Source organism: Esox lucius, chromosome 23, assembly GCF_011004845.1.
Source record: "Esox lucius isolate fEsoLuc1 chromosome 23, fEsoLuc1.pri, whole genome shotgun sequence".
Classification (NCBI taxonomy): domain Eukaryota; kingdom Metazoa; phylum Chordata; class Actinopteri; order Esociformes; family Esocidae; genus Esox; species Esox lucius.
The window spans coordinates 14,507,721-14,525,167 of record NC_047591.1 but is presented as its reverse complement, the minus strand read 5'-3'; the positions used below and the strand labels follow the sequence as shown (position 1 = coordinate 14,525,167).

The window sequence follows — 17,447 nt, the reverse complement described above, 5'->3', positions numbered from 1 at the left end:
TTACCCTTGACTGTGTTAGCGGATACTATCATCTTTGTGGAAAAGTATCCAAACTGAAATTTGCTCAACTCAGATTCCAAGGTTTGGGGAGATGGATATAAGTTTGTAGTGAAAATCCTTAATTTTAACCCAGGCAAAATGAAACATCTTCATGAAAGAGAGAAGGAGAGGGTTTTTGTGAGAGCGGGCAAGGTTAGCTATCGGGCTTCAAAGTGTGCATATGTGCGGAGGAGGCGTGGAGATGGGATTGCATGCATGAGTCGCAGGCAATGAAAAGTATTAATTTAGTATCCCTGTGGATAAATGGGTTGCATAAAAATGTTATGGGCCCTTTGCCAAAATAATATTTATCTTGTACAAAGAGGTACAGCGGGTCAAGGATTTTCAAACCTCTGGTTCATCTCAAGTGTTGCCATGAGGGCAACTAAAGCATTGCGAACAAGTGGAACATAAATAAATGCAATTATGCACCGTTCAAATGAATCCAAGTGGGAAAATGTATCATATTTAAAGCAAGGAAACAAGTAATTCACATAGCGGTTCCATAGTTGTGTGAATTACTAGACTTGTGTACACTAGGCCTTTATTGCAAGAGAAAGTGAATCGTCCAATGAGGGGAAAAAGAAAAACATGACACTATCACCATTAGTGTAAGAGATGGCGTGAAAAGACTTGTGATAGTGAAGACAGCCGTGTCTACCACCCAGGAGCACTCCCTTTGGTAAAGGTTGTTGTTGTTATGGCGACAGGGTGACAGCCGTCACCCATGAACCACAACAATATAAAAAAAAAATCGACCAACAGACTAAGCATTTTCCAGTCTAAATGTACACCCACCAAGCTACTTCCTATTGCGGACAGGAAGCTAGCGCATTCAGCGCACAAAAGTTTTAATTCATTTCACAGGGTGTCTGGTAATAACACGTGCAGTTAGCGAGTCCAGACGCCCGTAGACGTGTGAGGCCCCATCCACCAACACGGAGGCAGCACAGCAGCTCAAATTGACTGTGCTGACTAAAACTCGCAAAGCAACACACAACCACAAAAGATCTCAAAACCACTGCCGGCTATCGATGGGCTGAATGCAAAAATTTACAGTTTTCAATACAATTGCAACGCTCTCATTTCAGATGTACTAGAGAAAGCCTTAGAATTCAGCTCAGCTAGCTCTCAAGGCCATGACTCTGGGGTGCAGTTTTTGCATTATAATCGTAAGGTACTGGGTTTACCAGAAGCAATAAAAATAAATCCCATCCTCCAGCCCTCTATGCCAGTATCTTTGCTGAGGCTTTGGATAGTGGCATCCTCGTTTCACCTCTTTGCCTTGACAAAGTCCATAGGAGGTCACACAACGCAGGTTCCTGTGGTCAGTGGCCAAAGCGGAGCAATTTTAACTCAAGTCCTGAGATGTGGTATGACCCAGCTAACTCTAACCTAAACTTGCCCTTCTCGTTTGATTCTTATCATCATTTCATTCAATCTTAAAGGGTTGGACCCAAAGTACATTCACCAATGCTAAGACACATCCATTTTATCCTTCTCTCTTATTATTCTCCTTTAAGATACGTCGTAAGCTTGATTTGTTTATGCTAGACTAGAACTAAAGCATATTTACATAACCTCAGTGCAGGAAGACTTTTCTTGAAACTAAGGTAACATCTACCAACTTAATTCCAAACAAGAGCTGTTAGAGCATGTTTATTTTATGGATATGAGGCATGTGTGGGTATCTGTGCATTTACAGGAGCTGGACCAAATAACGGAAACACCACATGTACTTTGAAGTAACTACATCCCAATTACAAACCCAGTTGCAGAGGAAACGCTTGTTTGATTGTCAATTAGCAGTACATATGTGTCAGTCTACTTTAAAAGTAGACTGATAGTTATCACTTTGACATTTTATTTTTCAAAGCAATACAAGGCAACTAACAAAGTTTTGACAAAGCCAAATAGTCTGTGCCCACATTAAAGGGACATCGGTAAGAAAAACTGTCAAACTACTCCATGTGTGAAGGGAAACAGTCTCAAAAACACTGATAGCCTGTGCCAAACAAGGACATAAAAAAAATGGTCACAAGTTGAAGCTGGCAGGGACAGACACTTAACGGGATAGTTGTTCAACACAGAATTGAATCACTATCTCTGTGACACAGTCTCAACAAAAAATATAGGTTGTGATCTTCACTTATCTGGAAATAATTTTGGATGAAGCACAAAAACCAGACCTCTGAGCAATTGAAAAAGCAATGGTCTGATGAGTCATCTTTCACCCCATTTCATACATCCGGACAGGTTTACATTTAGAGAAGGAACTCTGAAAGTGCTGTTATTCTTAGTTGGAGAAACATGTGTGTTGAAACAGCCATTTTCATGCACCTAAATTGCACAGCAAAAATTGCAATGTTGATAATCTCAGTGATACTTTTTTTAACTGTCAAAGTTTTTGTCCAATCACATTCCAAATATACAAAGACCGTTCAGTCAGCTGACATCAACTGAAGTGATTTTTATCATCCCTAAAAGAAATCTGCTGTTCCTATAAGATGTCCTGGACAAGTCCTTGGTTGGACACTGCAGAGATGGACATGGTCCACAAGGAGAAGACAAAAGAACTACGGGATCATACTACTGAACGGTAGATCAGGAGAGGGATAAAATCTCATTTTGAAGGCATTACATGTATTATGTGTTGCTCAAACCTCTCCTGAGTACTCCCAGCCATCTCTCATGAAGTAGAACCAGCTCACCTAAATCAAGTAGATAAGGACTTGATGATTAGCTGACAAGTTGATTCAGATGTGATAGAACATCCAGGACTGCATACATTTTGCAAGAACACGTAGGAAAATGTTATGGTTCGATGACTTTTTGGCCTTAATTGCAAAATATACTTTTGGCGCCAGGTCCATCCGTCCATCATCTTCCGCTTATCCGGGGCCGGGTCGCGGGGGCAGCAGTCTAAGCAGGGATGCCCAGACTTCCCTCTCCCCAGACACTTCCTCTAGCTCCCCAGACACCGAGGCGTTCCCAGGCCAGCCGGGAGACATAGTCCCACCAGCGTGTCCTAGGTCTTCCCCGGGGTCTCCTCCCGGTGGGACGGGACCGGAACACCTTCCCAGGAAGGCGTTCCAGATGGCATCCGAGGCGAAACAGATGCCCAAGCCACCTCAGCTGACCCCTCTCGATGTGGAGGAGCAGCGGCTCTACTCTGAGCTCCTCCTGGGTGACCAAGCTTCTCACCCTATCTCTAAGGGATCGCCCAGCCACCCTGCGGAGAAAACTCATATCGGCCGCCTGTATCCGGGATCTTGTCCTTTCAGTCATGACCCAAAGCTCATGACCATAGGTGAGAGTAGGAACGTAGATTGACCGGTAAATCGAGACTCTTTCTTCACCACGACAGACCGATACATCGACTGCATTACTGCAGAAGCTGCACCGATCCGTCTGTCAATCTTCCGTTCCATCCTTCCCTCACTCGTGAACAAGACCCCTAGATACTTAAACTCCTCCACTTGAGGCAGGCACTCTCCACCAACCTGAAGTGGGCAAGCCACCCTTTTCCGACTGAGGACCATGGCCTCGGATTTGGAGGTACTGATCTTCATCCCCACCGCTTCACACTCGGCTGCAAACCGTCCCAGTGCATGCTGAAGGTCCTGGTTAGAAGGGGCCAACACGACAACATCATCTGCAAAGAGCAGAGACGAAATTGTGTGGTCCCCAAACCTGACACCCTCCGGCCCCTGGCTGCGCCTAGAAATTCTGTCCATAAAAATTACGAACAGAACCTGGCACCAGGTCAATATGGCTAATCATCCAGTAAGTAAACATTAGCTACTGTCAAGCATGGTGGCAGCAGTATCGTGCTATGGAGCCGCTTCCCTTCAGTTGGGACAGGGGCTCTGGGCGGACACTAAGATCAATGAATAGCTCTGTATATCACAATATTTCGGGGTGAACCCTGCTGCCCTGTGCCAGAAAGCTGAAATTAAAAAAGATCAATATCATGGAAAGAACAATCAGAGCCCAGGCCTAAATTCTATAGTATTTGTAAACAATAACAGCCTATTATAATCAGTTTGAAAGTCTGTAAGTTGAATACATGACCGCTTGACAAAACAATCTATAACGCTTTATAGCTTTTATGATTTAAATGTTACATTTAAACCCTGAAAAAAACTCCCAAGAAAACATTGAAAAGTTAAGGGAAAAGGGAGGTATTGTTTAATTTAAATTCTCATTAGCAGGTTTGACTATATAATTTTTATCAGTTTGGGTTATTACGTATTTATTTGCTATTTATTTGCTAATACTTATTATTTCAGCACACAAAGAAAGATATGAGCAAATGGTGGTAAAACAAACCTGAACCTTCTGGCCCATAGCCAGGAATGCCAAGGACAATTCACAAAGCAATGCTGAAGAGGAAATACAGGTCTCTCTATTCATAAACATGGTATTACTACAGATACTGTATCTAAAACAAAATCTTAGGCTGGAGGGCAATTACGTTTTCAACATCACCTTGAATTTGTCCACTGACAAGGCAAAACGTGTTGTATGATAATGTCTTACAGAATTCCGGTGGAATACCTGATTGCACTTGACAACATTCAGACTTGACCATCTTGTGCATTGGTCAATACCGAAAGGATAACATTCATGGCCTGTGCCTGGACGCGTCAATACGAACGATGTGTGAAAGTAGCGTGTGGCCACGGCAAGGCTGGAATCTGCCCAATTCCAGCGTCTGCTCTAATTTCTTCATCCATCTTAGTTTGCCAGGGTCGCAATAAAGCCCCAAACAATGGCTCATACAGACCTACACAAGCCTACCCATGTGTGACTGAGACAAATGTGGGACAAATGTGTGTGAATGTATGAAGATGTGCGTTTGTGTTGCTAACATACTTTGGTAATAGGCTACGATGCCATTCACATATAGACTAAACATGGTCTGTGTACATATGGTTTACATTGCATGTTGTTCTGCTATTAAATAGAAAGTAACTGAGAAATGTACACATTTTTTGTGACCTTTACTCTTTTTGTGCTGGTAGTTTATCCTCAACTTTTCATTACTTGCCATTTACAGTAGTTGATTATGAGTCTGCCTACAACAAGTTAGAAAACACTACAGACCAACTGATATATGACCAGGATCATAGATTAAAGCACCCTCTGACCCCCATATGAATGGAGGGCTCCCCTACTTCCCAAATCTCAATTTAACCGTTGAAATGCAGTAAACATTAGTCACCTACTAAGGGAATTAACAGCATTTTAGCAGGTAAATTAGGCTTCAAAAAACACATTATTTACAAGAATGATACCAGTATTAGTTATTCATTTGTGGTTGATACAGCTTGTTGGCCATTAGCCAATAAACATTTCAAACCTAGAATGCATCACATGGATATTTATGATACTGGTAATTTTTCACCTTTCAATTGGTCTTGGTACAGATTATTTAATATGTTCAAAAGTACACAGACCTGAGAAGCTGTTTTCAGAGTTAATATTTACTGTATATCATTTAGCATATGCTGTCATCCAGAGCAACCTACAGTAGTGATTACATACATTTTCATACTGGTACCCTGTTCAAAATGTAACGCAAGTGACATCCTTGGCAAACTAAGCTTCATGTGTCCCTTATAGATAAAACATTTGTGAACTTTTATTACAGAGAATTGCTTGATTATTGGGTATCACGCTTTTGCATATAAACTAAAAAACTTGATATTTACATTTTCACATGTGGTTTAAAATGCCGAATTATACAAATGTACAGCCAACATGTCATGTCGCTACAAAATATGAGTTAACACGTCTAACACTATTATTATATGTATATCCATTAATTAATACCAACATGAAAAATATGTTTCAATTTCTGCCAATATTATAAAATATTCACAATTAGTGTTTTTATTCGCCTAATAATGAAACTTCTGAAAATGACCTGATAAAGATACATCTGTTCATTAATTAACCATTTCAAATCTGAACATTGCACATACAGCTGCGGAAAAATCTAATTTTCCTTCCTTTCCAAAAAAGTTGAAAAGGAAAGTTTTGAGTGAAGAAAAGAAGCGTCCAATTTGCGGTGATCTCTTAATTTTAACCCTTCTGTTCCTCACTCAAAACCTTCCTTTTCGAATTATTGCTGTATAAATAACAATAACTTTGCGTGTCATGGATGACTGTTGAAGAGGGGCTGCTTTGTTTGTTTAGAAATGTGTTTCGGTCTAGGTTATAACTTGAATAGAATGGGAGAGCGAACCAACACAACTGAAAAGCGAGAGCAGCCCATGAACCTGTTATAAAGTCGATGTGAAGGGGTCAGTTAGTGTCATGGGGATTGAGATGATACAGATTCCTGGCGCGCTCAATGAACCGTAGTCACATGATTCGCTTGCTTACATTAATCTTCTTGAAACTGGGAGGTCTTCTTTGAAGCTCGAGTCGCATTTTAAATTCTAATGACACCCAATCTTGTCCTTTCTCCTCAGTTTATCGTCAATTTCATGTTGCGGAACTAAAAAAAACATTGTCCAGAATATAGCAGCCTTGGTCGAATTGTTGGGGCAGTTTGCCATCTTTAAAGTAGCCTATTGGGTTAGGCTTACTTAATGTTTTCTAAATGAAAAAGGGAATTAGGGGAAAAACAAGCCAGGACACAATGATCCAAATATATTTTCTGAATTTGACTGAATGGGCAGAAATCATTTCAGCAGCCGTCAAAGCACATTTTCAATACAATTCTTAACATAAGTTGAACAATAGAAGTTCTTAACCACCACTTTCACTATACGATGTGTTTGTATACAAAACGTGTCACGCTCTGATTCATAAGATGTGTAAACCCTTACGGCGGTCGCCAAGGCAAAACGCCACTCCCCCTAGCTGATGCAACCCCCAGATAGCCTAGATATAAAGGTTCAGACAAACCCCTCCTCGTATAGAAGTACGTATTCCATTCGTACATCACATGCATTGGTTCATCTTTAACTCTTAAATTTGGGCTTTTAGGCTTTTATTATACAATTGTAAACAAATTGGTATTTATTATATACGTTTATTAGCCCGTTTAAACCTAATTGGGAGAATTCTTCATTTAATCGAGAAGCCCAAATCTTCTGTCTTGTTATAACCTCAAGGATAAATTTGGTTGTTTCTAGTATAATATTGGAAAGACTCAACGGTTAAGGAGTTGGTGAATTTGTTTTAAGGGATTTTATTCGTTTCCTCCCATCGTATCAAAGGTAAGATACTGGCAGCGCCGCATAGTTTACAGTAAACCAGGAAATAGGCTCGGGTACCGGTTGTAAAAATGTTTAAATGACTAGCCTATGTATTGTAATTAACCTTTCTACAGTAGACATGAATGCATGCTTTCTTTATTATTGATAATGGAGCATATTCTATTTCATCGCTCATACATGACAATGATATATAATAACTCCCCAATGTCTCCCTAAATATGTGTATTACATATGGCAGGCATGGCAATATTTTATCTATGTTCTGGTTTCTTAATTAGCCATCTTAGATCTCATAGTCCACGAATAAGGGTTGTCATCTGATGGCTAAAGCTTTTATCTTGATTTTGGTATTCATTCTTCTGTGATGCTGTGGGATGCTACACAGCGCAATGGGCCAGACTCACTGAATTTAATAAATAAATAGTATTGTTGGTATGTTCTTGTGACTGATGTAAGACATTCTTTACACAGAAATGGCGGATAGAAAAAAAACTATAACTATGTTTATATAATTTGGGGTATAAATTAACAAAATGTCCAGGAAATGATGCAACCCTTGATTGAATGACTGTAGGCGGCATCAGATATCTTAGGCCGATACCGCTCTGCGCAAAATGGTGCCATGCCCATAATAGAGAAGCACGTGCCTTTGTTTCCATCAGTCACTCATGGAAACATTCTTAATCAATGGAGCCCAACATCCTATTTCTATTCAATACTCCCATTTCAGGCTGTGGTCTTATAGGCATTATAAAGTTAACTAGTAAGATGAGTTCACATTGTCTGAATAAACTGTTTTTTTCTTATTTATAAATAAATGGATCTCTTATTATTACTGTTCTTATTTTACACATTTTAATTGGGGAAGGTAAGTGCCATTCCGATCATGCGGATTTTTGGGTTGGGTATGACGCTACCCTAAAGTGTACCATGTAGACGCGATGCCGGGTTGCTGGTATTTTTCCACTGACTCCTCGGATGAGTCAACCCCCCTTCGTATGGTCACATGACTAGGTCTGAGGTAGCTGCATCGCACAGAGTAGCTACTGTCTCTCCCCATCCCTCTCTTTCTCTCTCGCTCGCAGTCCAATATTGATTATTCAATGGTACTGGCAGAACTCACAGTTCCAGAAAAAAGACAGGGGAGATGGCGCAGGGTAGATGTTCACAAATTGTTTCAAATGTTTCTCATTGTTTCTTTTGCAGCATGAAACAGGCCACTTCAAAGACAGAGATGAGTCAGTTCAACATTTCCCCAGATGATGATAGTCAAGAATACAGTCCATACCAAGACTGTCCGACCAAGAAGCCTATTGGCAGGTGAGGCACTGCAGCCTACATTGTCTGTGGTTGGTCTGCAGCACATATATCCCTGAAAAGTCATCAACATACTATTCTGTTTTGAAGAATGTTAATTTTTAGTTCAAAGGCTAAATTAGAATGGGATTAATCCATGAATTAACAATTTTCTGTTTGATTTCCAGTCCATATGACATAGATGCAGAGAGTCAAAACTTTCTTCCAGAATTCCACCTGGACAAGAAGAAATATGAAACAGATTATGTGAGTGCTGTCGTAAGATAAAGCCTCCCCAATTTTAGTTTATGGTATTTTCATTTTTGGGCTTTTTCTAACTGGTATTTTACTTCATTCTCACCAGCATCAAGGCTCTGCCTCCTTTGGCATGTCGGTCTTCAATCTGGGCAATGCCATCATGGGCAGTGGTATCCTGGGTCTCTCGTATGCCATGGCCAACACTGGCATTGCACTCTTTGTGTGAGTATGGTTCTAGTGGTCCTCTATTTGACATTAGGGCTCCAAATAAATCAAATACAGATGAGGGAAAACTAGCAGGGTCGCTCAAAATGTCCACACGGCGTCATCCAGCAACAAATCAGATGAGATTGTATTTGTCAAGAACTTCATTAACAAAAGATGAAATGCTTACAGGTTGTTTTTCTGAAGAAGTGGTAATTCAAGTAAATAACAGAAACAAAAAAACAAATGATGTTTGTAATCACAGTAGCTGTCATATGTAATCTTTTTCTGACACAGAAGTAAATATATACACCATAAGACAAATAACAATAAGGAATACAAAGTTTAAAAGAAAAACTAAAGAACAGTATCTTGCCTATTTACCAGGAATACCATTACCTTTGTGTATGAATTTAGGAAACAAACATGCTGAATATAATTCAAATCAGAGTATCACTGTGTGCCAGCATAGGAGGTGGTTTGTGAAATTCAAGGGCTCTGAGTCTGTATGCAGTCATATCAGAGGGAACACAGCACATGCTAAACTTAGCATTTAGTTAAAGCATAGCAAGGTCACACATCTCAATATCAACCATGGAGCACAGATGGATAGATAACAACTGAGCACAGTATTTTCATCAGTTTGTCTTATCTGCTGTCTACGAGGGCTTTGGATAACACTGATGATAGTGAGGGTAAGCTGGCGACTTGGGGAGGAATCCAGGCCTCAGAGATAAATGTTTCTGCCACAACAGGGTAAGATAGGCCACGGTATCTAATAGCCACGCAGGCCGGTGTTTACAAACAATGAGTGTATGAGAGCAAGCGCTGAGTTGGGAGGTGCTCGAGCATCGGGGCGAGATACAAAAAGCCGGAGAGAAGCCGCTTAGTAGCGCTAATCCTGCTTCATTGGGGCCAGAGTAAGGTACAGGATCTGGCCTCTCACATATAAAATGTCAGTAACACTCAGTGGACAGAAAGGAAAATTACGAGCTCCACTCATAGGTGAATGATTACACAGAAGCCATTTACCATTTCCTTATGCAACTTTGTCTTTGTATTGCGTCATCACATGCAAGTTTACTGCGTCGGTTTAACTAATCAAGCAAATTACTTCTAATGTTCCAGGCAAAACTGCTAACCTAGTTGCCCTTCAAAAATAATCCTAAAATGTCAACATTTCTGAAAGCTGAGGGATGGGCTTGTAACTGATTTACATAGCTATGGAGGCTGCCCATTGTTCTGTAGTTCCACCTGCCTATCTAATGATGCATGGACTAACTGTGAATTACTCTAGACTAGAGTATTTGATGAATAGGAACAATGTAAAATGTAGTGAACTTAGTACTATTCTACATACGCCCATGCGATTGAACTGGTAGAAAAGGCTAGCTTAACTGTTTCTGCTCTCAATTCAACTCTGGTAGACTGCCTATATCATTCCGAAATAATACAACATTTATGCATATTCCCAAATAAATGGGTTTTACCCCAAACAATATAAAACAGCCATAGGTGCCTACAGAGTGCATAAAAGCCTCTGAGAGCCATCAACACAAATCATGTATGTACACTAAGGGCTCGTTACTGCAATAACAAGAACAGGGCTGATCAGCCTTAACCCGTCTGAAGTGCAAACAGCAGCTATAGCACAAAGTATGAGTATAATACACTGGACTATTTTCTGTAATTCTGAATACTTGTGTATATTTACAAATTCCTCATGCAAATATATACATGTGGGGTCTGATCATAGAGGCTTTGCAATGTTAGATGTCCCCTAGCAATGGTCAATTAATTTATGGCCTGCATTGACTTTGGCTGTGGTTGGACTCCACATTGAGGATGATATTCACACTGCCATTGGTAATGTGTTTTGAATTGGGACTGGCGAGCTTCTACACATAATTGATTACCCTTATTTTACCAGGGAAGAATGACTTCATGTTTCCAGCAAAAACCTGTGAACAAATAGGGTTAAGTACCTTGTCCCAGGACAGAGTTTTTGCCTTGGTGGCTTGAGAATCTTTTTCTAGCTAACTTTTGGTTACGGGTCACATGCTCTAGTCTAACCAATAGGGGGCCCCCGCCGTTCTAATTGAGTAGGTGTGGGTGTGGTTAATGTCAGTCAATACAAGTCCGTACCCTTCCTTCAGGCAACAGCAGTTTCAGTATGTTGCATGGTTTGATGTCTAAATCATCATATCATTTCATCTTTTCGCTCCACAGAATTCTACTGGTTGCGGTTTCCATCTTTTCACTGTACTCTGTGCACTTGCTTCTGAAAACTGCCAACGAAGGAGGTTCATTGGTCTACGAGCAATTAGGTTACAAGGCATTCGGCATGCCAGGGAAACTGGCAGCATCCATCTCCATCACCATGCAGAACATTGGTGGTAAGAACTAAAGACACTTCATTGGCATTCAAAAGAACATAAAGTCAAGGAGAAAATATAACTGCCATTTAAGTGTTGTAGCAGCTGCTTGTCCAGAGCTACTTACTGTAGTTGACCTTCACTTTGTTGTTTTTACCATGGCAGCCATGTCCAGCTACCTCTTCATTGTGAAGTATGAGCTGCCAATTGTTATCCAAGCCTTCATGGGAGCGAATAACGGGTAAGCAGCTTTGTCAGCATGTTTTTGCTTATGTCCACGTCCGCCATTGACAAATGGCCAATGGTCATTTTTGAGTGGTTGACACTCAAGGTGAAACTTCCCATTTGCTGCATTCGATTGGGGGGGGGTGTTGTTGACTGCTGTTCAAAGGGGTCCTTCTAGAAGAGCCAGTGCCGCATGGAGACAGCGCACTGGATGAGCTAATTCAGACCAACCAACTGGCCCATCAAACATTCATGCAGCGTTCCCAGCATGCAGCTACGTCACCCTACGTGTGGGCTGCTATTTCAGTCGCTGTCATATGCGCGTTTACAATATTCCACACAACAATGGAATGAGGCATGAAGCCTGTAATAGTCATGGGCATAACCATAACATACGTCCTTTTCTTCCCCCGTCACAAAAGCTAAAACTAAGTTAAGATATAAATGTATGTGTTCGAAGTACGTGTGTATATATATTTGTATTTGCACCTCTACTAGTGTGTTATTATGTGGAAATGTGTGGTAATGTGTACAGTTTTTGATGGAGGTTTTGATCTCTCTTGTTTTAGGGAGTGGTATATGAACGGGGACTATTTGGTGATTCTGGTGTCAATTGTTATCATCCTACCTCTTTCGCTACTCAAGAACCTCGGTAAGACACAATACAGGGAGTGGCACCTTGCGCATTTGAGTGTTGAGGTTGGGAAATGAGGGAAATGAAATCACTGAGGGTGTGGGCTGAAAAAGGGGTGAGGTTTGTGTCATAGTGGCCACGTATGTGTGTAGTGTGTATATTTACATTTCAAAAATGTTTGACTGATTAATCTATTGTTTTAGGAGAGTACTTTTATATTCATTGTAATACTGTTCTGTATTCCAGTGAAATTACTTAACAGTTGTTAGTATATTAATGTCTTACATCCCAACAGCATATTAAGGACTTTTTTATCTGTTTCCTTACATCAGGTTACCTTGGTTACACCAGTGGTTTCTCTCTGCTTTGCATGGTCTTCTTCCTGATTGTGGTAAGACAAAAACCCCCGTAATGTAATTTTTTTCTTTACTGTTATTGTAGAGATTAGTTTACTCTGAACAGTGTCACATTGTTTCGCAATTCTGACTGATCTTAATAGCTTGGTCCCAATATACAGTTTATTGTACATTGCTTAATAGCTGGTAATAAAAATATTGGAACGCGGAAAAGGTAGCCGATTCTAAACTTTAGTTTCACAGACCGAAAGGCAGTTTATGTTGTGTTCTTGGTGTAAATCTGTTCAAAGTCCCCAAATTCGGAATCATTACATCAAGGAATTGGTTTCTTTCACAGGTGATTTATAAGAAGTTTCAGATCCCGTGCCCTTACACAGTAATGCTACTGAACGAGACAGTTAGCAAGATCCAGAACATCTCATCTGGCAGCATCAACACTACAGCGGTCGACTACAACGAGGATGTCTGCACACCAAAATACTTTGTCTTCAACTCTCAGGTAACAAGTCTTCGAATGGGCTTTCATATCCGTGTGTGAAATTGTGTGATTAAATATTTGTCCTGTTCGTGTCAAATGTCTAACTCTTGTTTAACTCCTTCCTCCAGACCGTGTACGCTGTTCCTATTCTGACATTCGCCTTTGTCTGCCACCCTGCCATCTTGCCCATGTATGAGGAACTTAAAGAGTGAGTATTTCGGGTTTACGCCCACACACGCATGCACGCACACATGCTAGAGCACCAGAGGAGGGAGTAAAAAGAACAGCGTCTTTGTTGTCTAACATTCCTCCGTTTCTTGGCCTTTCCCCAGTCGTTCCCGTAGAAAGATGCAGGGAGTGGCCAACGTGTCTTTTCTGGCCATGTTCATCATGTACCTGCTGGCTGCGCTCTTCGGATATCTGACCTTCAACGGTGAGCCACCCCCTGCCCCTCGAAAATGTATTAATGAAAACCCATTACACCCTGAAAAAGAACTAGTTAGAACTGGATACATTCAGTCTCCAAGGTTGTTATTCAACCACTGCGAAGAAAAACATAAACTGTCCCAATATTCGACTGGTTCTCCCCCGTGTTTGTTAATGCAAGGACGTCACAGCATGTGCACGGTTACGTTTTGGACTTTCCTGAATGTGTGGCCCGTTTACGCAACAGCCCTAGTTAGCAGGGACGTCGTGCCATGACGAACATCAATGGAAAGGAGGGGGGTCGGGAAAGTTACACGCAACCTTGAATGATCGAGGCTGCTTTCCAGCTGATTTCTTGTCTTTGTTTGATTTGGCTGAACATATGGCAGGCAGGTTCCCAAGGATTTTGTGAACAAACAACACCAGGACACAAATGTAGAACAAGCACACATCTAACGCATCATCCAATTGTAATTCAAGTCGGTTATGACAAGGCACTGGTGTGTTGGCCGTGTCTGGATATTTAAAGGGTGGACTCGGCAGGCTAAAGACAATTAACTGAATATCTGGTTTGATAGTCGACAAGTAAGCAAGCATGAACTAAACTGGTATATTTCATTGGCTTTACAGTGCACGTTGAGCCCGAGTTGCTGCACACCTACTCCAAGGTGTTCAAGGCTGACGTGGTCCTACTCATCGTTCGTCTGGCCGTGTTGACAGCAGTCACCCTGACTGTCCCCGTGGTGCTATTTCCAGTAAGTCACACATCTATCCATACGGCTGGCACATATTCCTCGATCCATCTAAAGCCAATGAGATTTGTGAGGATTGCCATTGCCGCCATGTTCACCATGGCCCCCCCATCTCCGTCTCTCTTGGTAGATCCGCACCTCGGTCAACCAGCTGCTGTGCGCTTCCAAGGATTTCAGCTGGATACGCCACACCATCATCACCATAGGTCTGCTGGCCAGCACCAACCTCCTGGTCATCTTTGTTCCAACGATCAGAGACATCTTCGGCTTCATCGGTGAGTGAACGTGTTCACGTAAATACAGTTGGCCAGGTGCAGTTCACAGGATTTAGACATTGTAGTTCAGGAAGGAATGTCAGAGAACGTCCCAACTAGCCTGTCGTTTTCCTCAGGTGCATCTGCGGCAGCCATGTTGATCTTCATCTTGCCCTCAGCCTTCTATATCAAACTGGTCAAGAAGGAGCCCATGAAGTCTGTGCAGAAAATCGGGGTAATGAGCTTTCCGTCTCCATTTGGGTCCATTCCATTGATCTGCTTGTGGGTCCTGCGGTGTTTGTTGTGCCAAGCCTGACTGTCTCCTCCCATGTCTCTGTCCAGGCTAGCATTTTCCTGTGCAGTGGCTTCTTTGTCATGTTTGGCAGCTTGACGCTCATCGCCCTTGACTGGCTCCAATAGAACACCTTATCCACCTGGAGGCCCCACAACAATCGCAGCTGAGCCACTGAAACATCTTACTGCTAAGACTGCTATCCAATAAGAATGAGGACCTCACTCAACAACGCTCAGCTTTGAACTCTGAGAAAAAGACTATACCATTCCAATGAGAATGTACCGAACTTTGTACAGTGTGTTAGGCCACAAAGGTGGTGATATTCATTTTTTTTTTTTTTACTTTCATTGTGATTTCTTTCTTTTAATTTTTTTTAGCAGTTCTGGTAATGTTACAGTTGAAGCTTTGGAAGGTGCCTCGAACTGGGATTATGTAGATGTGAAGTTCCAGTGCAGCTCATATTCAGTTATTGCTTGTGATCTGTAAGTGCCAGCCTCAGGCACGACAACAACCTTTCTTAACCAGGGCAACCACAGACCTCCTGGAATCCCAGAGGCAAACAAAGTGACAGCAGAAATACTTGAGGTGAATCATTTTGCTTTGAACTTTTTTTGTTTTAGTTTTTTTAAACTTTGCCAAAAAGGTTTTTGTAATGTGTTTCTATATGAAAAAGCACTTACTTTTCAGCACACTTGTAAGAAATTGTCTGTTCACAGACAACTAGACCGCTTATCAGTATTTGTACCAAGGCTGTGTGACCTAGCTAGTAGTGTCGGCTTAACTTGTAAAATGCTTAGTGTATGAATCAATGAAACCTGCCTTCTTAAAATGCCACACTGGAAGCTGCAAAAGATGTCTTTGGAGGGCTGAGTCTTTTAAAGAAACGTTCTACGCATTTAATGTATTGAAGACCTTGTTCAAATCTACCGCAGCGATGACACTACTACTTATCGATAGGGTACGCTCCCTGTCAAATCCCCTGGCCACTGGGGGGCTGTTACACTTTTTTTCTTTATGGAAGAATATCTTGAATTTGACCACATGCGTGGTTGTAATGTACCTGTTTACCTTGCAAAAAGAGTTCATGTTTTCTGACGGTACTTGGGACCGCACATAACCAAACATCCTGTCAACATTTCATAATGGCTTCCATGCAGAGGGGAGGGGTGGCAGAGGAAGGTTTGGTGAGCTGCTCAGTGTATCGGTCAAAATGTCAGTGTTTTTCTTACGGTTGGCAGCTTCTCCTTTTTAAACGATACCATACTTACAAAGATAGAATTCAAAGATTGATAAGGATAAGTGTCATGTCAGCTTTTCACCTTGTCACCAACACGAGGCAGGGGGCTGGCTCACTGGGCTTCCAATGCTCACCTCACGAATCATCCAAATTGTTAAAATGTCCTGCGATTATTTATGGAAGAACATGAAATCAATGTAATTTTATCTATTTTACTATATTTATATGTTGTACATACATGTATATATATCTATGAGTTGAACTACTGTACATACTGTAAGTTTTGTTGTTTTCTTTGACCTTAGCATTTTGCTGAAAATTAACTGGTGAATTTGGTCTTAATCAATTTGCCCCTTACCCCTATGATTAAGTATAACGCTGGTTTGCTTTCATTTCTGAAACTACTGTGAGAGAGTTGTGGCCCTTTCACATGCTGTAACTCTGAAAGACTATGTTTAAAGTGGAACCTACCAAAATAGTATCAGTGATCTGTGTGTACTACACTTCACAGTTGTATTTGTGGCTCTGATAACCTATACTCAAGTTTTATACACTACATCTTATTCGGAGAGTATGTGAGCCATCTTGTGAGCATAGAGGGCATTGCCCACCAGTGTTACACTCTTGTTTCAATGAAACACTATCATGTAATTATTGTACAAAATAAAGTCAAAGATAATCCCATAAACGTTTGAGTATTATTTGCAGCATTGTGTTATATTTTGCAGATTTGTTGATTCATCAGCCCACTGCTGGGGAAGTGATATCAAAAATTACATGGATTGAATAAATGGAAATTCAGTTATGCCATTTAAAGGTATTTGTTTGATAAGACATTGTTATAGCTAACATGGAATATGTTTGGTTAGGGGAGATGAAAATAATTTGTCACACCTGAATTGCTGCAAACCATATTAATTTTTTTTTAAAAGATATCGATGTAGCCATGAAATGTAGGCATAATAGCCTACATCTAAATAATAATTTGTTGTACAACAGAAAGGGAAGAAACCGTTGACGACAAAGAGATTTATAAACCGATTCATAAGGAGTCCTGAAAGACTCAAGAAGGTATCCAACCATATACTGTCAAGAAACAAGAAAAAAGACACCCATCATAACTGACCATTACATTTGCCATTACAAATATCGGATAGGAAGTGGGGGGGGGGGGAGAAACATGTATAACCAACATCACATTTTCAGAATCGGAATGTATCTGACTTCCACAAGCTTTAACCCTTTGAAAAAGCACCTCAACAAGACTCAAAATCACTTAGACAAGAATGAATACCCACATACCTAGACACCACTCAGCATAATTTTTGAGTGGGTATGAAATAAAATGTAATATTAAAATTCAACAATGAATGAACACTATTT

At 41.0% G+C, this 17,447-nt stretch overlaps 1 protein-coding gene across 1 annotated transcript; it reads left to right on the top strand.

Annotated features, from left to right (window-relative positions):
* Positions 1 to 6,969: 6,969 nt before the first annotated feature.
* slc38a2 (solute carrier family 38 member 2) lies at positions 6,970 to 16,752 on the top strand. The gene is made up of 15 exons (XM_010892637.4): positions 6,970 to 7,274; positions 8,481 to 8,594; positions 8,759 to 8,837; positions 8,935 to 9,050; positions 11,262 to 11,428; positions 11,573 to 11,648; positions 12,202 to 12,284; positions 12,599 to 12,657; positions 12,960 to 13,121; positions 13,229 to 13,308; positions 13,433 to 13,533; positions 14,157 to 14,281; positions 14,409 to 14,553; positions 14,670 to 14,767; positions 14,875 to 16,752. Exons 2-15 carry the CDS (start codon positions 8,482 to 8,484, stop codon positions 14,950 to 14,952), a joined length of 1,482 nt encoding a protein of 493 aa, XP_010890939.1. The 5' UTR covers positions 6,970 to 7,274; position 8,481; the 3' UTR covers positions 14,953 to 16,752.
* The last annotated feature ends 695 nt before the right edge of the window (positions 16,753 to 17,447 follow it).

Bases quoted from the DNA above. Each gene is read 5' to 3' on its own strand.
- slc38a2 (XM_010892637.4), top strand. From the start codon at position 8,482: ATGAAACAGGCCACTTCAAAGACAGAGATGAGTCAGTTCAACATTTCC. The intron at 8,595-8,758 runs GTGAGGCACTGC...TTTGATTTCCAG, and splicing joins ACCAAGAAGCCTATTGGCAG to TCCATATGACATAGATGCAG. The intron at 14,768-14,874 runs GTAATGAGCTTT...GTCTCTGTCCAG, and splicing joins AGTCTGTGCAGAAAATCGGG to GCTAGCATTTTCCTGTGCAG.